Source organism: Xylocopa sonorina, chromosome 11 (genome assembly GCF_050948175.1).
Source record: "Xylocopa sonorina isolate GNS202 chromosome 11, iyXylSono1_principal, whole genome shotgun sequence".
Lineage (NCBI taxonomy): Eukaryota > Metazoa > Arthropoda > Insecta > Hymenoptera > Apidae > Xylocopa > Xylocopa sonorina.
The window spans coordinates 10037389-10065094 of record NC_135203.1 but is presented as its reverse complement, the minus strand read 5'-3'; the positions used below and the strand labels follow the sequence as shown (position 1 = coordinate 10065094).

General features: G+C 40.4%; 5 protein-coding genes across 27 annotated transcripts in view; 3 read left to right on the top strand and 2 right to left on the bottom strand.

Moving 5' to 3' along the window:
- The window catches only part of Hipk (Homeodomain interacting protein kinase), a 40677-nt gene extending 24632 nt beyond the window's left edge, over window positions 1-16045 (top strand). For 10 of the 17 annotated variants that reach the window (XM_076904018.1, XM_076904014.1, XM_076904005.1 and 7 more), the window contains 2 exons: window positions 371-691; window positions 1318-1809. In XM_076904018.1, coding sequence (XP_076760133.1) covers window positions 371-691; window positions 1318-1516 — 520 coding nt within the window. In that variant the 3' untranslated portion in view covers window positions 1517-1809. Of the gene's footprint in view, window positions 1-370; window positions 692-1317; window positions 1810-15904 lie in introns of those variants that run through there. The other 7 variants (XM_076904013.1, XM_076904010.1, XM_076904008.1 and 4 more) reach the window with 6 other exon arrangements.
- On the bottom strand, window positions 15867-17446 carry LOC143428859 (protein YIPF1). The gene is made up of 4 exons (XM_076904083.1): window positions 17143-17446; window positions 16631-17016; window positions 16375-16555; window positions 15867-16289 (listed from the first exon to the last, which is right to left on the bottom strand). The coding sequence occupies exons 1-4, from the start codon at window positions 17342-17344 to the stop codon at window positions 16102-16104; spliced, it is 957 nt and encodes a 318-aa protein (XP_076760198.1). The 5' UTR covers window positions 17345-17446; the 3' UTR covers window positions 15867-16101.
- A 2597-nt stretch (window positions 17447-20043) lies between these two features.
- On the top strand, window positions 20044-23360 carry Znt49b (solute carrier family 30 member 9). The gene is made up of 11 exons (XM_076904117.1): window positions 20044-20284; window positions 20437-20965; window positions 21056-21245; window positions 21315-21397; window positions 21606-21729; window positions 21819-21957; window positions 22037-22360; window positions 22458-22670; window positions 22749-22883; window positions 22944-23057; window positions 23142-23360. Exons 2-11 carry the CDS (start codon window positions 20509-20511, stop codon window positions 23184-23186), a joined length of 1824 nt encoding a protein of 607 aa, XP_076760232.1. The 5' UTR covers window positions 20044-20284; window positions 20437-20508; the 3' UTR covers window positions 23187-23360.
- A 38-nt stretch (window positions 23361-23398) lies between these two features.
- Window positions 23399-25157, top strand: LOC143428872 (uncharacterized). Its single transcript, XM_076904118.1, has 5 exons — window positions 23399-24088; window positions 24153-24470; window positions 24553-24671; window positions 24744-24921; window positions 24975-25157. The coding sequence occupies exons 1-5, from the start codon at window positions 23585-23587 to the stop codon at window positions 25155-25157; spliced, it is 1302 nt and encodes a 433-aa protein (XP_076760233.1). The 5' UTR covers window positions 23399-23584.
- Window positions 25158-25242: 85 nt separating this feature from the next.
- LOC143428860 (CD151 antigen) overlaps window positions 25243-27706 on the bottom strand; it is a 50485-nt gene continuing 48021 nt past the window's right edge. For all 7 annotated transcript variants that reach the window (XM_076904088.1, XM_076904089.1, XM_076904091.1 and 4 more), the window contains one exon: window positions 25243-27680. In XM_076904088.1, the coding sequence (XP_076760203.1) occupies window positions 27534-27680 (147 nt within the window). In that variant the 3' untranslated portion in view covers window positions 25243-27533. The remainder of the gene's footprint in view (window positions 27681-27706) is intronic.

Below are 27706 nucleotides of genomic sequence, written 5' to 3'. Positions count from 1 at the left end.
ACACCTGGCAGCTCGTGTTGCAGACGGGCTGAGTATCATAATGCCGGGCAAGTAAACAGCATGAGATTTCTATCGTTACTTTCGCAAACAGAAAAAGAAACGCCGAGAGTAAGAAACCAGGCGTATACGGGTACGGACTTTTGGCTTACAGATCGGGAAACGTTGAAATAAGACAGGATTACCCTACCGTTAAAGCAGGCACGAGAAAAGTGTGTTGTGTTTAAGAGAGACTCGTGCGCTTAGCCTGGGAGCGTATGTCGATTCTCTGTCGGTTTGGTCTCTGTCCTCTCTTAGAGAGACTTCTTACAGTAAGTAAAGAGCGCATGGGAATTGCATAACGAAGGGTTGGATTTTGTTTTGGGTTTTGTAGGCAGAGCCAGGTGGTGGGTTCGGCAGCCCATCCGGGTCATACCCACAGTCATCATGGGCATCCGGCCCACCTAAGCCCTGGGGGCGGTGGCGGGGGTAGAAGTCCTGCGGGGGGGCCTGTAATAGGAAGTGCCCAACACCTGGGACAACCCCTGTACCAGGAGTACGCCCATGTGCGTTCAAGAGCCCATGCCGTGCCACCCCCGGTATACGTTACCGCCGCGCCTTCTCAGGCTCCCGCTGCTATCCAGCAGCAACAAGTGCCCACCTATCAGGGATTCACACCCGGGTGGGTACCTAGACACCTAGTTGATGCATGCATGTGTGTACCATTTATTATATTTTCGTTCTAGCGATAGTTTTATCGTAATGTTCTATATTTGTGATCGTATCGTAGTAGTTACTGTTGCAATCTACGTGTAGTATGTTCCCGTGCAACCGTTTTACCTCGTTCTCAATGGCATGTAACGTTCTAAAAATCGTGCGATGTACTTTACGAGCATATATATATATATACAACCCCAGTCGGATAATCGATACTCTTTTCTAACGAGAAACAACCTTTGCGTCTCTCATCGTTTCCCTTTTTTAAAAGTGTAAATTATCTTGTCGTTACTTACGAGTGTACACGGTATCTCTATACCAGAGTAGTGGACCATTGATTGCCTGCTTAGACAATTGCACAAAAGAAGTTTCGTAAATATATAGAATATAAACGAGTGATGTATTTAATGTAAAAGAAGAAAAAAGAGGAAACTTGTCGATTACTCGATTTTCTTGTCTTAGTGTATGATACATATATATATATAATATTTATATAGATATATAATGTTATTTCCTGATAATGCGTGTGGAACGAAGAAATGATTTTTATAAAACAAATGTTTCATTTCCCTTTTTAGAGCTTTACCGGAGACTTTCTAACGTTCATTATCCCGTTTTTTACAGCTCGTCTCCATTAACGTTGTATGATTCTAGTCGAGCGTTGCCACCACCAGCTCATCACAGCTCGGCAAGACCGTTGCTGGCAAGTCATGCAGCGCATCCACTGCCTGCACATATGCAGCCAACAGCCGTTTACGGATTGGCTCCGCTTTCACCGGCCAAACATCAATATCAACCTTCTGGTTTGTGGTTCACCGAGTAAATTATATTCCTCTGTCTGGTTTTAGAAGAAAAACAAACAAAATCAAACGGGCGTACGAGCATTAGTTTCTGCCGCTTCTCTGTCTACTGTCTTTTAGTTCTCACTCTCGTTTGATGAAATTTTACAAGCTCGAGAGATATATAACGATCACGACGAAAACGATCGGACGAAAGGAAAACGAGGACCCGATCATTCTTGTCGCAATTCATTCCTCGCAAACGTGTTTCTATTTTACTTTCGAACGAAGGGGGTCCCTTTCGCGACACCGTTATCGACTATCGAAAAGCACAGAGTAAAACGCTAGGCTTATATTACGACGAGAACGAAATTCACGACTGAAAAGACTCGACGCGGATCTTGAGCGAGACCTGAGATGTCGTTTTTCAACTTAACTTATGACAATCCGTCCTTAAACAGCGATCGCCCCCTTCGAACTGCCTGTCTGCGTTATTTACAAAAAAAAGGATATCAAAGATTGTCCATGATTTCGATGGAAAAAAAATGACGAATAACACGGGTCCGAGGGCTGGTGGACTGACCGTGTTCGCGTCGTGTCCTAATAATACTTTCATCAACTGTAATTCGTCGCATGCCTATCGCGTGGTACGTCGGTGTTCGTCTTTCTCCTTTAGTTCGATCGAATGAATATCGCGACGAAAACGAGCGAAAGTGATTAAAATAAAAAGCGGAAAAGAAAGGAAACGACACAGAGAGAGGAGGAAGCTTTACTTATCGATGCTTCGCGTCGCGCAATTGTTTCCTCAGTGAACCATTGCTCCGATCATTTCTATTTGTATTATTTTTTTCCAAATATCGTTTGTGGTGATGAGATCGACGTACAATTTCGTCTGACTTGGACGGCGCATATGTGTTATATACGTGACGGTATATATATTATATACTCGACGTTTTTCTTGTGTATGCTTTTGAATAGAAACGGTCGCGCCAAAGAAAAGGTGATACGTTGAAAGGAAAAGAAAAAAAAAAAAGAAAGCAAAAGCCAGGCTATTTCGTCGCGACTGTTTGAAGGTCTGCGTTGTGAATGAAAATTATGCGCGATTTAAGCAGACAAAAGAGAAGGAATATCATTGTCGATGATTTGCCAGAACTGTTTCACTTTACCGTGCAACACTTAGCAAGTTGTCCTTTTATCGAAGTTATAAGCGTTAACGAGAATAAGTTTGCATTTCTTTATGGTATGATACATATCATACACGCTAGATTTTTAATGCTCGTTAATAAAGAGTAATCTCAGCGCGGTAAGGGTTCAAGGGTGATTTTCGACCGGCTGTAGATGTTTGTTAACGAGCGTAACGACGCTTTAATACACATATTTTAAGCGTTCTCTTTTTAAAACGGGCTATCGATGAAGATTCCCCGTCCTGTTTCTGATAGTCGAAAGGGAGTTGATCAATTACACGCATGCACACAATCATACCGCGACGCATTGATTTGTTGTAAAAGTGTGTTTCGAGTTTTATCGATAGATTTATTTCGAGCCGTCTTGTATAAGTATGCCGTTGTAATTTCAGCCACTCCTTCGGAGGAATGTTACAATGTACGAAAATACGTGTTTGGGTTTAGAATCAAATTATTCTATTTTGATTCGAATATCTAACGGGATTACATACGTACATATACTATATTTGATCGCACGGTTAACTTCTATTTGACAAACGCTGTGTCTCTCCGCAGCAGCCTCACTATTTATTTTTATTACATAATTAGCCTTATTGTCCTCATCATAACTATTACTATTATTATTATTATTATTATTATTATTATTATTATTATTATTATTATTATTATTATGATTATTATTACTGCTACTACCACTATTACTATTACTATTATTATTATTGTTATTATTATTGCAATTAGGCATCACTGACCTTTAAGATAATTACAGTAGTAGGTTTCTTTGTAGATACCGCGTTCACGGTTAGAATTGCTGATTAGGTTTCTCTTGAAACGAGATTTCGTGCTCTCGCAAACATGCTTCGAGACGATTGTCGTAACAGCACGTTTAACACGCTTCTCTTCATCGTATACCCTTGTTTCTTCTGTTGTTATCCAACGTTCAGCATTTCATTGAGGGCTCTACTTTAAGAATGTACGCGTCGGATGGTACATTGCACAAATCTCAAATGGTACATCGAACAATTAACGTGAGCAACGGCAAGGGGATGCGTGCATAAGTATTCGCGGAAAAAAAGGAGTAACTTTCGTTCAGGAAAAAGTCTTCGTTGCGAGTGTCTGTTACAATGTCGGATTGCACACATATTTTCTTCAACGTACATTCGATTCTTTCAATTAGCGACGAACGTGTCGACGGTGTAAGTTTTTAACAAATCCCTATCATTTTCTTCCCCCCTCCTCACTTCGTCGGATCATGTTCTTCCCTCTCGCACTTTTCCACGTCGGTATACATAGAAACCAGTTTCTAATTTCTTCTTTTGGGGGAGAAAAAGGGTGATCACGATTCTTCGAACGCTGACGCGTTCAATTGTACATGTGCATACTCAATTTGTCGATTTGTACATAGATTAATTATTACGAATGGCTCTCTTCCTACGTTTCAATGTTCAAACAGCTGTGTAAAGGTGAATCTGCACACACACACACACACGCGCGAACACACACACACACACACATACGCATCATTGTACGACTTGCGACACACTTTTAAGAAAGGTTTTCTCGCGTACTGACGTATATCTCGTGGTTTTTAAATGAAATGACGCTTAGGCATTGTTTTGCTAATTATTTTATATACCGTAGCCGTACGATAACTTACACGTACGTATGAGATGTTAGCTGTGTTGTATGTCGATTAAAGAGATTCACTGTCCAGAGTTTAATTAGAAGTATTTTACACGTAGAGAGAGAGAATGGAAACGAGCAAGTGGATAGGAGTGATCGAGGAACGAGTGATAGAGAACGAGAGAAAGGAAGAGAGCGATTTCAGAGAGAATGTTTAAATGAGATTTTAGATGCGTGTGTTGCCGATATCATGAAGAAAATGTCAAAGTTTTAAAAAAAATCAATACAACACGACGCTGCTGGTTCATTGATTTCGATTAAATACATAGACGCTAGATTCTTTTTAATGGAAATTTCTACGTCAAAGGGGCACCCATTACAAACATCTGGCCAACGATATTTTCATTCAAGCGTCCATTGTTTTCCCTTTAAAACGTTCTAAATTGAAGGCAGCGCGTTTAACCGGAACGCAAATCGGCTTTGCCTCGGTATCTTTCTTCGCATGCAAAGTAACGATGTAAATTTGATGAGTAATCATGTAACCAAGTCTATGTGCCTGTTTAACAAATAATCGTACATTTATATTTACTGCAAAACGGGAGGAGTAGACAAAAAAAGAGAGAGATGCATCTCTTTAACGGAACAAAGCGTGTGGCGAGCAGTTGCAGTGGATGAGAGCAAAAGAAAAAAAACTAGTAACAATCAGCGTGTAAGTGTTTGCGTGTTGTATCGACCGTACACGGTACGAATATACTATTGTAACATTTACACGAGCACGTTTGCGCGCCTACATGTATATACGTATGCTTCCATATAACCCGTAGAAGTTGCATCGCATCGAAGGAAACCTACCGTTCCTTCTCGTAACTCGTGAGAGAACTAAAAGTCATATCCTTAGATTTTTCGCGTTCCACGTAAAGCAAAGAAAAAAAAAGAAAAGAAAACGAAAAAAAGAAAATGAGGAAACCGTTGTCGCGCGCGGTGTCTACGTAGGATAGGGGGCATGTTTTCTTCTTCGCGCGAATCGATACATGCACAAACACAGTTAGGGAATGTACACGCGACAGTCATACGCATCATAGTCATATTTACCATGCTTCACATTTTGCCTGAACGTGTTTTAGGCACGTGTCATTAGAGTAGGCGAAAGAGTTTTCAGTCAGGTCTATATATCTTCTTCTTTATTTTTTTTTTCTTCATCCAAAGAGCAAGTCTTGACTGACGATGTGTAATATTCGTAACATTAGCATAAGACTCTAATTATCGTCGATCGTGGAATCGATCGTTCGGATTTAATCACTGATATATATATATAAATGTATATGTATACGTATGTTATTTTATTACGTTCACGTTGTTATTAGTGTCGAGGTACACAAAAAGTATTCTGATAGTAGATTTTAGGTGGATTCTGCTTGTGGAACGTCGGATGCCGGTTACTCTCTAACAGATAGGATGTATCGCCGTCGATGTTATTACTAATTAACAGCTTTTTTGGGTTTAGAATGTATACGCAACTACACACAATGGTCCTGTGTTAGTTTTGTCATTTATAGGTGTAGATCGTCAGTCAGTACAAGCTCAGAGTCATACTTAACGCAGTCATTTGTTAATTTTTAATGAACAAGTTTTTACGGTGTGTACGGTTAAACAATTAAGCACGTCGCTGGACGTGAACGATTATCTGATTATTGTAGCAACGCTACCGGAAGCTGTTACAAAAGGGAAACGATTGTTTTGTTTTTTTTTTCTTTCTTTTTTTTTACAAACGTACCGTAACTGTAACGATGGTTCTAGTTGTGATATTTTATTAATTATAGGGTCAATATTTGCGCGGCGTTATTTTGCTCGGGCCTTCCGGAAAGCCCGCGTGCATCACGCGATATCTGTGTAGCACGTACACAAGTGTACATGTATACAAAATACTGGAGAGTGTTTGTCATTAACAATTCAAGAGATCATACGATGTCACACGACTGTCATTTCCGATGGGACGATACGACGTTACCTTAACCGCCCGCCATTTTGGCTTATCAGAATTCCTCGACGGTTCTTCGCGGGACTTTCTTTTTCACCAATTTCGCTTCGTTCGACATGATTGATCGGGCGACGATCGTGATAGGTTCTCACTTCCATAATTTGTATCACTTCGAAACGAACAATTTTGCTAAATCGTGTGGATTTCTCCATTTAACGTAGACCGTGACGCTTTATACGTACCTTTGTCGTTGAGCGGGAACGTAACGGTTACCTGTTCCTTTCGGATGACACGATGATAGACACAGAGACACTTGTATACAGACATTTACACGTACACTCGAAGGTATAGAGATAGAATTATTTTAATCGTTTTTAAATTTGTACATACGTTTCTTATCGTATCAGGGCTAGATGGGAGCGGAGTGATTTCTTAGTGTCTAGGTGTAGTGCCTAAAATGTTAACGAGATTGTGTCCAATAGTAAATTTATTTAGCGTGGAATCTCTGACGTTCGATTTCGAGTGCTCGTACAGAGAACGCAAATTTAGCTCAAACTCATTTGGCAACTAAGACAGAGAAGATTAATCGCGAGAGAGAGAGAGAGAGAGAGAGAGGGGGGAGGTATACATATAAATATATATATATAATTAATAGAAAGAAGAAACAAAGTGCGCTTTTTTTTTAGAAGCTGATGAATATTTTTCTGTACGAGCACTCAAAGTCGCGAAATACGTTTGACGAACGAGTTTTAGTACCGTTAAACGCAGATACTCGCGTTGAAATGGCCAGAAATGAGGGAAAAAGCGATGATGAAAGAAAGAGAGATAGAGTGAATGAAAAGAAAAGAAAATGGAATCAAAGGGACATCCACAGATAAGATTAGGTTTTTTTGTGGACTTAGGATTTAATGTTCATCGCGTTGTATGGATATATATATATATATATAGTTCGTATAAAATTATATATATATATATATATATATATAAATATATATATTATCACTGTAAAACAAAGTAACTGACTTTTTGCGAGGAAATAGTTAGCGTAGTTATAAATATAGAAGAGAATAACATATTTTTGGAGTTACTACTAGAGGATTGACATTGTATTGTGCTCTGTGAGTTCTTAAACGTCTGTCTTCTTACGTTCTTGGTCTTTAATCGTCGGATTGCTCATCACAATCGGACCACATTTACATCTAGAAACGAGAGAAAAGAAACTGATAGAAAACTCATGCACCACGCGTGCCCAATCGCGCGTACGCGTTTACGATACGATTTCTCCTAAATTTCGGTTCGTCGCGACGCGTCGCCACGAATTTTGCTCACGATCCACGCACACGGGAACCAAAAATCGTTCAGGTTCCACGTGCGCGCCAGATCTCGTAGATTAAATACGCGCAACACGAAATCACAATAGTCCGTAGTTTTTAATTCGTACCGACCTTGTAGCCACATTCGTCGAACGATCGTGGAAAATTTCGACGAGCCAGGAAGGCGAACCTTCTTTTTCCTCCGTATCGTGACGGCCACGAGTAAATGATGTCCGATTAGGGGAAGCAAGGGCCAAACGATAGATCGCGCGGGTAAAAAAAAAAAAAAATTAGGCTAGAATCGATGATTCGCACCTATCTGACTGTTCTTCGATGTTCTTAATGTTCACTATTATACTATGGTAATATCCGCAATTGTAATGATTAACGGTAGTACTCTTATCTTTCTTGTATTATACGTTTGTCGACTCATGCATAATGATACTAGACGAGTAAGGATTAATCGTAGCTTTTAAAGGAAAAATGGAAAAAAAAAGATATTGGGGCAGAAAAACACTCGCGTGAACACATCACTGCTGCTTAGACGTTGTTAATCGTTAACAAGAGTTTCTCTTCGTCTTTAATGGGTGACGGATTTAGATCGATAATTAGAGACACGCCTTGGCATAGCTGGATAGTATTCGCTGTGGAGGAAAGTAGAAAATTGTGGGTGTTTTCGATGTTCGTACGGTTTTAGGATATCGTTTTCTTCCTTTTCCAGATCGTAGTTGCCCGTTACTGTTTTTCGTTCCTTTCAACTGGCAGAGATTTTTCCATTGTTTTTTTGTTCGTGCCACGGAACATTCTACTTCGGACTACTTGTTTACTGGGTCGGTTCTTTTCTTTCGCGAAGCAAAGCATTCGGACAGGCAAACTTCACCTACAGGTAGTCGCATTCAAAAGGGTTCGCACCGATTTCATCGTGCCGTTTCCATTTTTTACGGAAGCCTAATTTCACTTGGCCCCGTCGGTTTCTTTGCAGCTTGTAAGTAGTCGTTAAAACGGAACGGATGCTCCATGGAAAAAAAAAGAAACAAATACAGCTAGATAGAATAAAAAGAAAAAAAGAAGAAAACATAACGGTTCGTAACGAAAGTAAAACAGGTTTATCTAAACTCCTTCTAACTTAGAAACTTTATACGATCGTACGAGTAAGCCGAATTCGCTGTTACGGATAAACTTTAACACTGTATGGCTATACTATATATTTGTACCGTATATGAATGTTCGTCTTTTTGTGTATTTTAATTATACTATGATAGTAGTAGCGCCATTTATACCGTCATCGATAACCGTTCTAACATCGTTGTGATCACGAATTAAACACCGTTTTGTTTCATCCATGTCGTACGGGCTATTATACGTATTATATCCACTAATTTTAATTCTTCGGACTTTATCGATATGGCGACAAATAGCTAGACCATAGACCCCTTCATCTTCCGCGTCGATAGTTTCGTTTTTCCGGTTTGGTATATTCTTCTCGTCCATCGAATTCGAGCGAAAGAAAAGGAAGAAACAAACATGTTTCTTCTCGCTGAATTCCCTGAAAGCCTCTTTCTGCGAGGAATTTTCGTAGCATTTGCCTTATCACGATACCATTAACATCAATATGTATGATAATTACACCGATACTCGCACACGTATAGATACATACACACACACACACGAGTAATACACGTTGAGAGGATAAGTTGTTCGTGCCGTCGATTAATATTACTGTTTATCAAACTTCTTTATCCTATACGTAACGGATACAGCTGTATAAATGTGTAAATTATCGTTGCCTCGTACGCTCGGGTTCGTCGACGTTTCCAGTTTCGTACCCGCGATTGCCAGATAGCCATTTCGACCAGCCAGTTCACGGTGTTGGTGAAGATTTGAAACGGGAACGTTGTCGCACCCGTTGCAACGAATCCGAGCGTACGCGGACCCTTCGTACGACCATGCATCCAGCAACATAAGTAACCCCAATCGATCGCCCTTCGCGGCGAGTGTAAAGTGAAGTTTCTAAATGGCGGTATTTAGCGTAGAAAAAAGCAAACAAAGAAGCAGAAGAAGATGGGGAAAAAAAAAAGAAAAAACGAAACACAAAGACAGAGAAAAGTAAAAGGTTTTTTTAAAGCTTCCGCGGAAAGTCTGCCTTCAAAGTATTAAAACTCTCAGGCTGCGCCGATTGTCTTCGCCCGCGTGCGTACGTATGATGGCCGTACAGTCGTGGAGTCGTCGAATGAAAATGATGTTCGACCGAAATACCCGGCCGCGTGGTGTAGAATCGACTCGTGGCTCACTCGAGTCCCAAACGTGAAGCGCTTCTCGCTGTTGCATTCACGACTTCTCGCGAGACGCGAAAGGCGCGGAGGATCGCCTGCCCGAGATGCTCGTCGTCTCGATAAAACGACGCGCCTCGAAGTCGGTAATTTTCGTCTCCGTATAATTTGAGAAAAGAAGAAAAAAAAAACAGAACGATCGAATCTTCGTAGCTCAACGAGTGGCCTGTAAAACGTCGAAAAGTCATAGATGCGTACGAAAGCGGACGGAAGCACTTGTCGACCGTCAAGTTTCTTTACTAGTAGAGCGTGCCTTATATATCGACGATCCAAGCATATGGATCCCTTCTGGATTTCGTTCTCGACCGGACTAATTGTTTTTCGAAGCAAGTTTTCGATCGTCCCGCGTTCCGATGCTCCGGGTGTCTCGGTCCGAACGCCGCTTCTTCTTTATCACGTGTATATAAATATGAATATACATATATCTATATAGAGATACGTATATACATACGCGCATACGCATATTATATATATATATTCAAATTGTATAACGCGAAGCAGAGGAGAGAAAACTAAAGGTAACCATCGCTTGCGCGCCGTGCGACGAATTATTTCAGAGGTCGACCAGAGTACAAAGCGTAGGTTTAGTTTGGTCTCGGAAATAGTTCGCGCGCGAATACGGACTGTACGAATCGAAACGAATGTCGTCGTCGTCGTCGTCGTCGAACGTTCGAAACACCGATTGAAGAGAGAATCCCGAGTTCGAGCGAGAGATCAATTGTTGTACGGTTGGCGAACGAACGGGAAACGGATGGAGAGATTGGAAAATGTAAACCAGCGAAAGTAACGTTTAAACCCTCGATGCCTAGCTCCGCATTTGTTATCTCCACAATTCTGTGTCTTACTTGCGCACTCGTCTCATCGATTTATCCGTTTAAATGAAGATCGCGCGAGAAGATGATCTGTCGCGCGGATTGCCTGGCATCAAGGGGCTAACGTAGAGCGCGAACGAAACCCTGCGTTATGGTTTCCGGCGTTGCGTCGACCGACCGTGGGCACTCGAGTTCCGTTCACTTTGTCTCCCCTTTCGCCTGTCCGACAATAAAAACGCTTCGACGAAGATGATCGACGGTGACGACAGCTGTGAATCAATCAGCAGATAAATCAAAAGTACCTAGGCTTTAAATTGCACCGTGCCCAACGGCTCTGAAAAACTTCCTCGTCGCTGTCGATCGACGCAACGCCCTCGATATCGTAACGAAGAGTGCGAACATTGGATGCGGTATGGATACGTATCGTTAGGCAACTAAAATTGGCGATTACTATTATTAGACCGATGATTAAACGACTCCTCGCTTCGGTTTTCCTCGAAACTTTGGATGATAGCGAGCTCCGCGTTCGTTCGATCACGAACACCTTCAACTCGATCGGTGACGACTTACTTAATGAACGTTTCCTAATTTCTTAAGTCACGTACCGGCATTCAGGTGCATATATCCCGGGGGCAAGAAGTCTATTTGATGTTTATATTTTAATATACACGGGCCGATTATATATTTAGTGTATTGTAATTATTGAATATTAATTGAAAGCCTACGGGGGCTGCTCGTTCAGCGGAACGTTGGTGTTCGATCGAGGCGATCCATTGTACAGTCGGGGATGAGAACGTAGACAAAGATACGATTAAGAGTACACGGTTCGATGAACGAGCAGGCATACGAAGGCAGGAACCACGATTTTCTGTATATTACTGTAGTATAATAATCAAACACTAAAGACTAATGCTTAAGGTGATCGACGAGAGCCTCGACGCTCTTCGAAGCCGCGTAAAAAGGAAAGGAAAGTGTAATCGAGGAATTAAGCTATGCAAACCTGAACGATTGAAAGCAAAGCAAAAGAAGAAGAAAAAAAAAAGAACGGAAAGGCTAAAAAGAAAACGATACGACAGAGAAAGAAAGAGAGGTACTCGCAGCGGTACAGGCGTCACTGTGTTTCAAGTGTTTAATAAATGCTGAGAAATCCGTGTATTCACTCGGACACTTTTTCAACCGATTTCGCTATCTTTCTCACGGTTGTGTTCTTTGTCAAATTTTCTCCTCCCTTTCGTATTATTTTACACGCGGCTACGATCGCGACGTTGCATCGACGTATCTGCCCGCCCCTGACCCTTTCGACGATCGACAATTTTTTGAAGCGGAAACTCTAAAGAACCACATCCCAGACTCGCATCGATATCAACGGTTCCACTTCCTGCGTTCTTTCATTTCTCTCGCGAACCTCCGCGCGTCTCGCGTTACAACAGGAAGAAGAGCGCGCGGTTTCGTCGCGTCGATTCGAGCAGTAGAATCTCGTTCGACCACCAAGCTCGCGGATGGAAACGGAGAACGGTCGACGGCGAATTCTAGCTATTTGAAAACGCGTACCGCGCAACCCTGGAAGGAAACTTTCGACGAAAGGAAAAAATAGAGTTCACTACGTGTGTAATTAACGTACCTGGTATCACTTAAGCACACAATCAAAGCAACCGTTCGATCGAACCGTAATAAAAGAAAAAAAACATCGATTAAGCCGAAGCGTATCTAATCGAAAGAGCCTCGCGTTCGCGTCCGAAGACGTAGAACGAGAAGTCGTTGGGGGAAGCGGAGGAGGAGCAAACGAAACGTCCCTTTTTATAAAATATACCCTCTATCGACTCGGGAAAATGGTTCAGCGCGTAGCCTCGTTCGCAGTCCGTTCATTCTCAGCTCTACGTGTAAATTATGCTTTTAGCGCGATACGTATCGAACGCCTTTACGCGACGCACGCACGGATACGCGCCAACGTGTACGCGTGCGGCGTACATTTTTACCGGAAGCTTGTAGTATACGTGCTAGAGCGTCTAATTGTAATCGTGCCGATAATATCTAGAAAGCAACAAGGTTTACCTAACGCAAGACCATCGACACGCGTTCATACACGCGTATACTTGTACGATAACCGTCTACCCTTCGACGTGTAAGTCTCTCGTAGCTCTCATGTTCGTGTTTAGAAGCTAAGGATAACTTTACCAGTCCTAAGTGACCGACCAAAACGGGCTAACGTTATCTTCCAGGTAGCTACGGTAAAGCGATCGACCGGTTCAGCCATGTTTCCAACGATTTTCAATGATTCGAGCCGCGGTTCGTTGTAAAGTTTTCACAGATCTTTCGTTACCAATCCTCGTGGCGAGAACAATGGCTTAGTTGCGCTTCAGGTTGGACTAAACATGCAATCCCTCTCTTTAAAAACAGAACATATCAACGTCACGTACACAGAATTCCTCTTGGAACGATTCTGCCAATCGAAAGACAAAAATGAAAGAAAACAGTTGGTATTCTTCTATTTTCTTCGTTCGTTCTTGTTCTTAATTTCTCGAAGAAGCGTACCGTTCACCTAGATAGTACAACAAAGAGTAGAAGTTCCTCGCAAAACGTGCTAAGAGGCGTGGACTGTTTTTAAATCACGGAAACGCGCATCCTAAGTGGCCGAGTTTGCAAACCGTGAACAGGTGTACCGAGTCGCATCGAACAAATAGAACCGACCAGCCGCTATAGTTACCAGACACCCCCGTGAGGCGTACGCTTTTGTCCGATCGAATTTAATGAAATTTATTCATTTAACGAACGCGAGTAACAATTGTTCTGAAACGCGAGAAACCCAGCCAGCTTTAAGATACAATAATTACAATACAGTCGCAAACCTTGGCAACGGGTGAAAAGTAATAAAAAGAAGCGCGAAACGTTAACGCGTTCTTACCGTTTATCGAGCCTGACGGTAACGTCTTGGCGAAAGAAGCAAAAACAGATGAAAAATCATTTCCTCCGCAACACGGTCATCTCCGATTAGATTCGTTCGACGTACGGTATCGTTTAAAAGTTCGTTTGTCGCAAGTAGAATTTTCGAGGAAGCCGATGAGTTCAGGATTTAATGGATTTACGTACTATCTAAGCATGCGACTGAATAATCAACCTGAAATTATTGCAATATTGCGTAACATGGTAGAAAATAATAGTCAACGATTGTATAAAGAATATGACATTTATGAGCATTGTTATATAAGTATATATGAATATATATATATACACACACACAGACACAAATGTATATATGTATGTGTATACTTATGATAATTGATAAAAACCAGGGTAAACATTACTATTATCTATGTGTAATATTTAAAGAGCCAATATTTAAAGAGCGTGTGTGCGCGATTTCGCGCAGCCACAACTCCGTACGTCTCTGTAATAGTAATGCGTGTTTGCACTTACGAAATAGAAGAGAAAATATTGTATATTATATAATATTAATATTATTAATAGTAACGATAACGATAGACAGGCCCGACGACACATCTTATTGTAAATAACGGTAATAAGAACTACATATTTACGGACCCCTTTCTCAACTCGTTTGGCACGCTGTTCGTACATCGTGCAAACGCGTTAAGGAATCGCCCAGACATAAAACGAAAGAGGAGGATACAAAAACGTAGCGTTCCGCGTGAACGTCAGAGGAAAGAAGAAAATGAAGTAACTAAGTAGACTGTCGTAGATTTATTACTCGTTATTATTGCTCCTGCCTATTCGCAATCTTTGACTGTAATTATCTTGTAAAACACACGTTGGACCAAGTCGTTGTGAGCTCTAGCCGTAAATTGTAGATTATCGTTCCGGCGGTTTCGTGGTCGTCGAAACGCTTTATTCGATAAAAAAAAAGAAAAACAAACCAAAAAAAAAAATAGAACACACTCGAACAGAAATTCTGGTAGCTTGTATCGAGAATACCAATGTCCAAATGAGAAAATCGATCTAAATAAAACAAATGTTTATCGTTTTACAGTATTAAAAGAAGGAGACGTCTGCTCGGTATATTCTGTAATTTTTATTATCTCACCGTATCCAATATTATGTTCTCTGTACGTACAACTACACAGATTGTGTACAGAACGGATGAAAGAATTCGTGTCAATGGGTTTTCCATCACAGCAGCAGCTACATATAACCAGTATGTACGTACATTATGTCAGTAAAATTTAATTTACAGTAATCGAACAGATCCAAAGAAGATTGGACGAGAATACAGGCTACAAGAGGCAGGCTCTGATCGAACATTTTTTGTATTTTGTACACGCGACGCTCACATCGACAAGGCTCGCAAAACGGAAGACTTCGTAGATCTCGCGACGTTTGCTAAACTTTACTATCGTGTTATTCTATTGCGAATCGCTTGGTGGACTGTTGTCGAGATTGTCGTGTTGGCTCTTACTGAAAAAAATTCAATTGTTAACTTGCAATTAGGCCCAAACGGGAAATCGTGGTGTACCGTATCTAGGGAAAAATGAATATTATTAGCGGGAGTAGCCTTTTTCAACGCACTCGTTTCTTTCCGGTTATCGCGCGCCAGCGGAGATCAAGTAAACCGTATTTGCGTGGCAAAAATAAGGAATTTAAAAATCTAGCAAAACGCGATATTAATACAATTGGAGATTTATTCGTCAATGTCGCTGTTGTTTGTGTAATAACGTTTAAACGGCAAGCAAATTACTACTGTCATGGTATATATTGATATAGATTGATGATAATAACGTAACGATACTACTACAAAGTGAATGTTGCCTTTTGTCACATTGGTTAATCATAAATGAAGGAGGAAAAACAAAATATTAATGAATCACGTACGATTGTATTAACGACAACTAATAACAATTAACTATATCTATTGTATTACAAGTACTAATAACAATTACTGTGTACAACATGGAGGTTCGTATGATTGTAAATGATATGTGTTGCGTTGATATGTAACGCGTCCCTATATTAAAAAGGGGGCTGTGAAAATAAATCAACCAGACATTTTGTTGGCCTTCTATATTGCCCTGACACACAGGAATATTATATAAATATATATATATATATATACGTATCAAGTATTATATAAATATAAAATATAATACTTGGTATGAGTCGACTGAAATGTTTTTAATAAACACTAGTGCCTCAAATGTCACAAAAAATTTTAGTTCTTTCATTTATTTTTTCGTTCACAGGTATATAGTATAAATACTACATCTACTTGCACGAAGACGGAATTACAGTTCAACGGACATGTGCAGCTTGCACCACTTGACTCTATTAGTTGGCGTTTAATGGAATAGATGTGCTTGCCGACAATATGGGCAATGCGTTTTAAAATACAGACGCATCGAAATGCATTAAAATCGAATGATATCGATATTTGTTATCATTAACCTGTGGGATCCTTACTCGAAGCGTGGGTAGCAGTCTCGATCGCGTGTGTGGTCACTACAGCTTGTTGAAGTTGACTTTCGGGGTCAAACCTTGACGGCACACGGAAGAAATATAACATGAATCCTGCTGCCAGTAAAAGATGCATTCCAAGGATCGCCACGATGTATATTATTCTATATCTCCCTGAAAATAAATTTGTGGCTTTCTTACGCTGAACTATAAAATTCACATTTATATTAAGAGATATGGATATTATTGCATGTAGTACCTGATATTAGTGGCAACAGAGATCTTAGTAACACGCCACCAGATAAAAAACTTGTCACTACAACTAAAGTCCAGCGTAGCCATTCAATCTGGATTGTCAAGAGAAAAGCAACTGGAATGTAGATAGCTAAAGAATAACCATAAAGACACAAGAGTTCCAAAAGGCTAGGCGTTGGTACAGACTAAAATAAAGATGTTTGTTTAGCCACTTATTCTGCACAGTGCGTTGGAAAGAAAAAAAGCAGAGCGCGTCAAACCTCGATTAATTCTTCCTCTGTGTTTCTTGCACTAGTGGTCCACATTAGCGCACCCCACAATGTAAGTGGTAGTAACCATGCATACAGAAATATACAAGTCGCAGCATACGAGACAATGTGAAATTCATACCTCCAGTGATATTTGCTTGAATTAGCTGTTTGTAAGTAGTTAGCCAAATTTCCACTGATGGCTATAGCAAATATTAATGTAACACAAATCCAAAACGGACCGTAGAGATCCGGATTTGGTCTGATATGGGATATCAGATAGTTTTCACTGCCGTGTGGAAACATTGATCTTTTAATTCTTTCCACTACATCGTTTGTGCTAACATTAAAATATTTCTGATAGTACTCTATCGTCCAAAAATTATGCGATGATGTGGCTAAAAAGAAGAAAAATATGGTTCTACATAAGCGAACGGACATTTAACTTCCTCGCTTATGTGAATCGTATTTGTTATGGAAAAAGAAATAACTATTGTAGGAACAAAATAGAAAAAATGATAAACCTTCATTTCTATCAGGCATTCCCTGAAGATCCTCGATAATACCAATTCCCGTAGGGTCATTTGAGAGGTTATTAAAAGACTGATGACTCGAGGTATTGATACTTAATTGTGCCTGGCCAATATTTCCCTCATGATTTATCGAAGGAAAATCTTGGAATGAAATAAATTGCGATTCACTCGCTTTTGACTGACTTCCATCCATAGCTATTTATTTTGCACCTATTACTATCTGTTTGACAAGTGCGGAGCATACACATCGTAGAAAGGTACATTCATTCCACCACGGACGAGGTAAATTATGTAGATGTATCATCTTGCAAACTTGCTTGTGGCGCGTTTTAGACTTTAAAAAGTATTTGCGTAACGAAATTAAAAGCGCGGTGTAACGCACCTGTATATTTCAATAGTTTTATTCTAATTTATTGTATATTTCAACAGTTTTATTGTAAGTTCTTGTACATTTCAGTACTTTTATCATAATTTATTGCATATTTTAATACTTTTATTATATTTCCTTGCATATTGTCGATTGGCCTCAGGATCTTCGATACTTCTTATTAATAATAACTTCCGCAAGGAAAACCAGGATCGCGCAAGAATGGATTACCAGCACACTTGTACAACAATTACAACAAGAAATTGGCATCCTTGAGATAATGGTTACAAGCCTCTCAGCCAATTATTGTTACACCCTACATTATCATTATTGTAAATTTATGTAAAGTGTTAATGTAAGATATATTATACATAAATAATTTACAACAATTAACTTGTAAGAACATTTCTGTGGTCTGTACGTTGTTACCGAGTTACAATAAACGTTTTATCAGTGTTAAATAATTGTTTAAACATTATTAACCTGCTCCAACAATCCTACAGTAACCAATCCTAGTCCTTAAACGAGAGAAATCTCGTAAAAACAGGCCTGGTCTAAATAAAATTTAAATTCCTGTAATTTGAATTTCCCGCGCTCCTTTCGGATACCTCCTCGCACATTATATTCTCCTGATACAAGGTCCAAAAATCGGGTTTTCGATAGAAAAATCACTGAAACTTGGCGGTTCCTGGAAAATGACGTCACTTCCAAGAATCGCCGAAATTCCAGGAATTCTCGATGACGTCACTTCCAGGAAGTGGCACTAATCGAATACCTCCTCATATGTTATGTTCTCCTGATACATTGCCGATTTTTCGACTAACAATTTGAGAATCCAAGTTTGATGACGTCATAGGGGTTCTCAGTAATTCCAGGAATTCTCGATGACGTCATTTCCAAGAAGTGGCACTATTCCGATACCTCCTATTACGTCATGTTCTCCTGATACATCGGCGATTTTTCGAACAAAATCTCGAAAATCCGACTTTGTATCAGGAGAACATAAGTGGTGAGGAGGTCTGCGTGCCACTTCTAGGAAAATGACGTCACTTCTCAGAATCGTCGAAATTCCAGGAATTCTCGATGACGTCATTTCCAAGAAGTGGCACTATTCGGATACCTCCTCATATGTTATGTTCTCCTGTTACAAAGTCGGATTTTCGAGATTTTATTCGAAAAATCGGCAATGTATCAGGAGAACATGACGTCATAGGAGGTATCCGAATAGTGCCACTTCTTGGAAATGACATCATCGAGAATTCCTGGAATTACTGAGAACCCCTATGACGTCATCAAACTTGGATTCTCAAATTGTTAGTCGAAAAATCGGCAATGTATCAGGAGAACATAACATATGAGGAGGTATTCGATTAGTGCCACTTCCTGGAAGTGACGTCATCGAGAATTCCTGGAATTTCGGCGATTCTTGGAAGTGACGTCATTTTCCTAGAAGTGGCGCGAATACCTCCTCACCACTTATGTTCTCCTGATACAAAGTCGGATTTTCGAGATTTTGTTCGAAAAATCGGCAATGTATCAGGAGAACATGACGTCATAGGAGGTATCCGAATAGTGCCACTTCTTGGAAATGACGTCATCGAGAATTCCTGGAATTTCGGCGATTCTTGGAAGTGACGTCATTTTCCAGGAACCGCCAAGTTTCAGTGATTTTTCTATCGAAAACCCGATTTTCGGATTTTGTATCAGGAGAACATGATACGCGAGGAGGTATTCTTATTGTGCCACTTCTTGGAAAATGACGTCATTTCCAGGAATTGGCGAAATCCTTGGAAATTACGTTTTATTTTGGGGTAAGTTTTGAAAACGGCAAGGAAAAGGATCTGGTTGGCGGTAAATTTAAGGGTTATTGATTAAACTAGTCAGATTAGGCTTAAAAGATTATTTTATTCAACAAATAAATAGTACAATAATTAATAATACAATAGTATATGTTATAATACAATAATCTAATGTTGCTTTTTACAGAACAAACTATGATACTAATAGATTGATATGATTTCGGAAACTTCTCAAACTCTTCTTGTTCTGTTTTCCCTTGCAGCCAACTGTAACAGAAAGAATAAAGAATAAATTAATCATCGTATTACGCAAAGCATATCCGAATAAACCCTTAAATGAAAGAGATTTATATTTCAAATTACATTGTCGAAATAAATCATACAATTATTTTATAAAATTGTTTTCTACTAGTCGCAATATCTGTTTGGAAAAGGCTCAAACAAGTTGTAAATTGTTACCGATTGCTAGACAAATTAATTTTGGACTGGTGGCATCATTTCTGGAAGAAGTGCTCAAACTGGTCGCATATTGTTACCAACGGACAAGTAAATGTCTGTTGGATTGGTCTCGCCATCTGTGATAAAGTAATTTACTCACTGAAACTAAATCGTAAAGTAAAAATGAATCGCGTGACGAGTCTATCTTGCACCTTGTCTGCGGTATAGAGATTGAATCGTATAATTTATACCTTCATCGTAATTAACGATATTATTATGCAAGAGTTTGGAATATCGTTTATAAAGTATAAGCATGAATGATTGTACAGCGGCATAACATTCTTGTCGTCGAACATAGTGATGCTCTGTTAACCCTGCTGGCATCGAACAGTAGTCGATCAGTTTTTTGACAGTTCGAACGTATAATTTACCGGAATATTTTCTTAAGTAGTTTAATCTCAAACAGTATTTATCTATAGTATCATTAACGATGTATTTCGTTCTGTAAAATAAGTGAATGTGAAAGAAGGTATAGAAATTATTTTCAAATAATGTTTAATTTTCTAAGTTTATATTATTTCTTTTGCTAGACATTTAAACCGTAAAAATTCCATCCTTACCCATTCCAAATAATTGCTTTTACTTGCGAAAATATTTAACTATTACTTGTTTTTCTTATAGGTTAGGCGGTTCGCAGGTTCTTGTAAGACTGTGCCCTTTCACAACACCTGGCAGCGATCAAGTATCGAAATCATGTTACAACGGGCTCCTAACCTTCTTAGAATTCTTCACAATGTTAGCTGTTATAATAAAGACCGTTTATACAATTTTCAAGTAGGATGTGCAAGAAGACATGCCAGTAGTTTGATAACATACAACTATGATGCCAGACATAATTTACATATTATTACGCATCCGCAAAAGATTGTTGGCTTCAAAAGAATCGAGCATTCACAGGAAGGGAAGTGGATTTTTGTCACTTTGTCCAGACGCAGCTCTGGGAGCACAAAAAGTACAAAAGAGGAGTCTGCGAGCGATAGTAAAAAGCTGGGAGATGAAACAGAGCTGAGAATAATAGAATTGAAAGAAGAAAATTTAGGACAATTGAAAGAAAGAAAGTTAGATGTTAAAACTGATGATAATCAGGGCAAAAAGGATGGCCAACAAGAGCCAAAACCAGAAGGAACGGAAGGAGCTACGGTTAAAAAAGGTTTCGTTTTATTCCTGACTCTGTTTCACTAGTTAGTTTGTTTCATATTGTTACTGGTCTCTATACGTACAAATGTATTTTTATTTATAGCTAAAAAGAGGGCTAAAATGGATAAAAGCGCATCATCCTTAGAGCGTAACTTTATTACACCAGTTAGAGCAATGTCTGACTTTTTATTAAAACCTTCCGATTTGGAGAACTTACCAAAGACAAAAAGAAGATCACCTTATGAGTTTGAGCCTCCAATTACTGTTTATTGGAGGAAAGATGTAGAAGCTAAGTAAGATCTTACGATTGGCATAAAATTTATGAGATGCGGTCATGTTTAGAAAGTTGTCTTTGCTTACAGAGCATTAGAAGTTTGGGGGTCGAAAGAAGCCATAGCAAAAGAACTTCTTAAGAAAGAGGTTGAACAGAAAGCGTATCAACAAAGTAAGGATAATATTCATTTCCTCTGCTACATACATTTCAAAATGGTTGTTTCTAAATATATTTGCGATCAAGCTTTTATAAGTTGATTAGCTTTTATTTGCTTATGGATCTTCCAGGTGTTATTGTCATTCACCCTATTAGCACTATGTATCTTTCCCAGTGAGTAAGCGTTGGAAGTATTTTAATTCGAATGTTATCTCTTTCATAGATATATTTACTGTCAAACGAAGACTGAGAGACTATAGACGAGAAATGGGTAGCAGAGCCGAGTTCGTAGAACAGGAAGGGCTTTTCGGAAGATCCGGTAAAGTAGTGTTAACCGCCATTGCAATGTAAGTTTCGTTTCTTTATATCTTATTTAACTCTTTCACAGCATAGTATGAGAAAAGAACCAACAAAATTCTTAATTCTTCCCCCGTAGCAATGGCAGCAATTTTTTATGTAAACTATGCGCGTGGCTGTACACTGGTTCGCACAGTATGTTCTCGGAGTGCATCCATTCTGCTGCGGATACTTTTAACCAGTTAATATTGGCATACGGAATTTATAAATCAGTACAGGTACGTATTAATTATATCGCGCCAAGTTACAAGAGTAAATAATCTGTCTTGATATTTATATTTGTTTAACATACTTCAGACGCCTAATCCTGACCATCCATATGGCTATACAAACATGAGATACGTTTCCTCCTTAATATCCGGTGTTGGTATATTTTTCGTTGGAACCGGTCTATCGGTTTACCACGGAATTCACGGCCTTTTTCATCCTTCGACAATAGAATCGTTCTACTGGGCGTATTTTATCTTAGCTGGTTCTTTGGTATCCGAAGGTGCAACTTTGTTAGTAGCGATACAATCGATAAAAAGGGGTGCTGAAGAGAAGCGGCAGACATTTAAAGAGTATGTACTGGGTGGACAAGATCCGTCCGTAAATGTCGTACTTATGGAAGACTTTGGAGCGGCAAGTATTTTACAGCTAGATGTAACAGCAGGTTACAGTCAATGTAGCTATCACAACTGAGCTTGTTAAAGATTAAATGTTCATTTAAATTCAATAGGTTGTTGGGCTCGTTAGCGCGGCTATCTGCATGGGTCTAACTTCGTATTTGGGAAATCCAATGTACGATTCTATTGGATCACTTTTAGTCGGTGGATTGCTTGGCGTGGTAGCCAGTTTTATAATACACACGAATGTTGGTGCTTTAATCGGAAGAAGTATATCGCAAGAAGATCTCGATAGAATTAACGCGGAATTAGAGGCAGATATAATGGTAATTTTTCTCTCCTATTCTGTATTATAATAATTGCAGTAAGAATAAATAGTTTTATTTCAATCGATCGCCACTTAGGTTCGAGCAATTTACGATGTCAAAGGTATCGATATGGGCAATAACTTAGTTCGATACAAGGCTGAGTTAGATTTCGACGGAAGAGAATTGACCAGATCTTACCTCGAGAAGCACGATCTCATTGAAATGTTAAAGGTAACAGGTTTTACGTCCAAGAAATAGTAAGTTATTTTTTCAATTAATTCTGCTTTTCAGGAAGTACAGAACATTAAGCATATAGACCAACTGGAAAATTTTATATTAAAACACGGCGAAGCTATCGTCGATACGGTCGGCGGCGAGATAGACAGGGTGGAACTCAAACTGAAGGTATAGAAAGAGTACTTTACGTATCAATCCTAATTTTTTCATATTGTCCATTAATCATTTTTCTATGTTTCTCGGTATTTGTAGAAGAAGCATCCGTATATTCGGCATTGCGATTTGGAGATCCTATAACTGCTTTCATACAGTAAAAACCGGCAGAACTGTATATGATACACGCGTTAGTGTAAATAACGTTTACACAATAATGTTGTATTGATATACTATTTATGTAGATGTAATATGCGTGTCTTTACAAAAAAAAGCAACAGATGGAAACACATTAAATAAATTCAAATTTCTTATCTACCACTGTCTCTACATTCTTTATCTATCCACCTTCTAATCCTACTACATCCGATGTTATCGATTTACCCCATGTGCTCTTTCCGATATGTTACGAACAACAAACCGTTACTATGGATACTTCCCTCGCCACCACGTATGAAGTATACGTTTCACAGACCGATGCGTTGATATATGACCAAGTCTAGTCGTGATCACGAGTAGAACGCGACCGGAGAAACGGTAAAATGAGTCGATCGAACGAAAGAGTTTCGCGACGATGGAGTAGCCCGGAAGCTTCCCGAAGAAACGACTCGACCAGCACCGAGGAATCGTCGTCGTCGCCTACCGACAGCACCGAATATTCGCCGCGTTTAAGAAACGCCAGCACACCCCTGAGAACCAGATGGTCGGATCTAGAGCAGATCAACAGGTCTCGACGAGGTCAAGGGAAGGTCGTGGATCCGGAAGAGGCGTTCTCCGACGAGAAGCGATCACAAAGACTTCAGAAGCGCAAAGAGCACATCGGTCGTGAAAAGTGTGAGAACGATCGTGAAAGAGTCGTGGAAAAGCAGAAAGGAAGATGCAATCAGAGACATAAAAGAGGAAGACGCGGCGGCCATTCAGGGGACTCTGAGGATGATGAGGAGCAACAGAGTACGCTTAGTTCCGGGTCGTTTGGTGAGAACTATGGTGAAAGCGAGATGGAACGATCGAAGAAGAGGAAACGAAGTTATCGAGGTAGAAAAACAGTTAAATAGTTCGTTGACCATTATTGTCACGGATGATGATTCATTGATTTGCTTTGCAGAGGAGAACGAATTACCGATTACGGAAATTTTAAAGAGATCCGAAGAAAATACGCGAACCAAGTACGAAGATCAATCACCGTTTCCCGTTTTAACTACCGATAAGATTTATGTACAACACAGAGGTGGTTTTAGTGCTATGAGACTTAGTCAGAGGAAAGATTTTCGCGATAATGGTAAAAAGGGTAGCGTTGGTAACATAGAAGAACGGAATTATCCTCCTATAAGGATAGCCATTGCGATTCAACAATTCTGGAGGAATATTGGTTTTGTATTCGAAGGTCTTCTAGGCGGTATGGCGTTCATGCACTTTATAATGGCATGTGTTTGTTATTTATGAAGAAGTCACCTCGCCAATATTGTTCTATTCTTCTACACAATTATCTAATCTTTCTTTCTTTATCTAGTTACATGTATTTTTTAATACTACCTCGGACTTCGTGCTAAAGTACTCAACACTTTGCGAGATTTATACAAATATCTTCTCGTTTCTTCTCACTGTGTGCATCATATCAACGTTTGATAAGTACGCTATTAAATTTGATCGTTTGTATATCTCTGAAATTTCCAAATCATCAAATTTTCTTATCTATTACAGATTCGATCTGGCGCGATTCGACGTGGAACACCTACGCGAGCTTTATCTCGACTATAACAGAGCAGTGATCGCGGTTCCGTTGTATCTGATCGTGTTCTGCCTTCATCAAGTCTCTGCAGGGGCAGACTATCGATTGGGTTTGATACACTACAGTTCCAACGATAGCATATTGGAGAACGTAAGCGATCTCGACTGAAGTTATTTTCAAAGTTTAACTGGATTTCGTTCCAGGTTACCAACGTCCAGTCTCTCGTGGACGATTTGAGTAGCTGGCAAAAGATAACGATGTCGAAGGACTTACTTGCCGTGTTCGCCTGGTTGTTCGTCTCCCTTGGCACGAAGAACGACTCGTTCTTGATGTACCTGCAGTCGATGGAGAAGTACGCGAACGACGTCGAATCCTCTAGGTCGTAACCAAATCAATGTTCTTCCGAGGCGACACGGTTCCTTAATTTCTTGCTGTTGGTCTTCTATCAGCCGGATGAAGAAATGCTGCGCGTTACGATTTTAGTGTTTATTCGTAACAGAATAGGGTCTGATATGTACAATATTTATAAACCTCTAGACTCTAATAGACAGTACACGGTACACGTAAATACCAATGAAGACAATAACGCTGAGAATAAAATAACATATGGCGCGATCCAGTTGCAATAGTAAAATATGTCCTCGGACTTTGTTTCGAGCGTGGCAACCAAGCTGGATCAACGATTGCGCGAAAAAAATTGATGGTACATTCGAGACGAAGTCACGGTAAAAGTAGTAAAGAATGTTAGACGAATGGAAATTACGAACGCAAACGCGTGAAATGCGTTTCCCGTGGCAGGGACGAGTGAAGAATGTCCTCGCGCGCAATCGTCGACGCAACACGTGTGCTCTCGTTGTACGACAATCGTAGCACTTTGTTATAAATAATGTGCGAAGGCTCTTATTGATTTGCGAAGCAACCGATAAATATATATATATATGTATGTATATGTGTATATATAAATACTGTTACGTACATTTACAATGCTAACGGTCGTCTTTGCCTGAATTTACATCCGGCGATAATTTAAAATATCTCTCAAACTTAATTCTAATTCGTCAAGGCACTGTTTACAGTTCTGTTCGAGCTCTGAATTCGCTGATTCCACGATGTGTCCGTATTCGAAAAATTCGATCCACGTTCTCGAGTTTTCCGACGAGCGATTCTAAAGATTGGCTCCGTTTGATCGAATAAATTAAGGGAAAGAAAGGATCAAGAAATCTCAAGAACGCGATCGATTTTCGTCGAATAGAAGGGACGATCGTTTCGCGATCGCTCTAATGTGCCTCGTTTAGATTAATTATGGGTTACGCGAGTCGAAGTTTGACGTCACTTCGAGTCGACTGACCTGAACGAGGCTTAATTATCGGATCTCTATTTTTGTCCTCTTTCCTTTCAGTGAAAATACGATAATGGACGATCGAATGGTCCAGTTGATCGACGAATGGGGAACGGTTGGCCCCAAGGAACAGCGCCGTGTTTCGATCGCGACCACTGGTGCACGCCGTCGTTGCTGCACCCATTCGAGGGACGCTAAATTAGCTCCTCGCAGGTGTATAATCGGTGTATATGTATGTAACAAGTTTAGAAATATTTGTGCGCATTCGTTACGGCAGTATACAAAGAGACAACGATGATTGCGAGTGTAGACTGCGACGGTTAATGCAGATCCATATCTTTCGATGAACATTACAAAAACCAATTCGAGACACGCGTACTTTACAACATTCCGTACATCTTCTACACTCTTCGTATGCAAATGCATGAACGATCGCAGTTCCACGGATTTGTACGAACGGAAGAACATCGCGGACAGTGAAAGCCGAGTACGTTCGACGTAACAGGGATCACTTGTCGCGAGTGAACGAACCATCGTGATCGATGCGGTTCCATTATAAAAATGAGTAACACTCTCCTCTTCCATCCGCGAGGAAGAGGAGCAACGCGCGGAAACTTTGGATCGTTAGTGTTCGCGGAACAAGGAGAGCACGAGCTTCCTAAATTACGAATAAACACGTTCAAAAAGGGCGTTCGTTAAAATGTTCTCTCTAAAATCTCGTCATGGATGTGACATAGCGTAAGAGCGCGAGGGCTACCTCCGGGCAGTGGTCGAGGATTAATTGAGATTCACCTGGTCGAGGGGGAGGGTAGCCGTATCTGGAACGTCGTTACCTTATTTACCAGCTCTCCGTTTCGTCTCGATCGATCGAAAGCGCGATAAAAGCAAGTCCCTTTCCTCGAGACGGAGGATCGATCGGCGAACGGAAGCGCAAGAGTTCGCGACCGTTTCTTTTATCGAATCTCGCTAACTCAACCTCTCCTCTCTATGCCATTTCAGTTTTACGCGTCGAATCCCGTTGCGGCTACGGGACCCGCGAAAGAAAGAGAAAGAGCCGCCAGGACGTTGAATATTCCCGTGGCGAGGGAAATCGTCCCGGTGACCCGAATGGAACGCACCGTCTCCTCCTTTCTCGGCCGTTTCTCTCCACCCTTTTCGAAGTCCTTTGTAGGGGGTCCCTTGGGGAGAAGGGAAAGAACCGGACGGGAATCCCTCTTTGAGGGACGACTGGATAGGGGGGCGTGGGACGTAGAGACGGAGGAAATCCTGAATGGCGAACGACGGAAGACGGATCTCCCCTTTTCCGACGGCTGCTCCTCTTCTCTCCCTTCCGGGGCGACGATCAAACGGCTCCCGTGTCGTTTTGCATGTACCTGCACCAGGAGCGGCCGTTGTTGTTGCTCTCGCGGACTTCCAGCAATCCTCAGTCGTCGAAGTCGTGCCTGAGCTTTATGTACAGGCACGAACCGAGCACTATGCCGAACAATTCGAGGACAGAGAGTCCCAGGCCCACCGCGCCTAGGATGATCAGGTGGTCCTTCGTCGTCTCCAGGAATTTGTAGATGCAACCCTGAATAGGAGTAGTTTATCATTTTT

Excerpts from the sequence above, each read along its gene's own strand:
- Znt49b (XM_076904117.1), top strand. The coding sequence starts at position 20,509 with ATGTTACAACGGGCTCCTAACCTTCTTAGAATTCTTCACAATGTTAGC. Across the intron at positions 21,246-21,314 it reads AGGAAAGATGTAGAAGCTAA|AGCATTAGAAGTTTGGGGGT; the intron begins GTAAGATCTTAC and ends CTTTGCTTACAG. Across the intron at positions 21,958-22,036 it reads GAATTTATAAATCAGTACAG|ACGCCTAATCCTGACCATCC; the intron begins GTACGTATTAAT and ends AACATACTTCAG.
- LOC143428859 (XM_076904083.1), bottom strand. The coding sequence starts at position 17,344 with ATGGATGGAAGTCAGTCAAAAGCGAGTGAATCGCAATTTATTTCATTC. Across the intron at positions 16,556-16,630 it reads CAGAGGAAGAATTAATCGAG|TCTGTACCAACGCCTAGCCT; the intron begins GTTTGACGCGCT and ends TCTTTATTTTAG. Across the intron at positions 16,290-16,374 it reads TCTGTTGCCACTAATATCAG|GGAGATATAGAATAATATAC; the intron begins GTACTACATGCA and ends ATTTATTTTCAG.
- LOC143428872 (XM_076904118.1), top strand. The coding sequence starts at position 23,585 with ATGAGTCGATCGAACGAAAGAGTTTCGCGACGATGGAGTAGCCCGGAA. Across the intron at positions 24,471-24,552 it reads TGCACTTTATAATGGCATGT|TTACATGTATTTTTTAATAC; the intron begins GTTTGTTATTTA and ends TTCTTTATCTAG. Across the intron at positions 24,672-24,743 it reads ATCATATCAACGTTTGATAA|ATTCGATCTGGCGCGATTCG; the intron begins GTACGCTATTAA and ends TATCTATTACAG.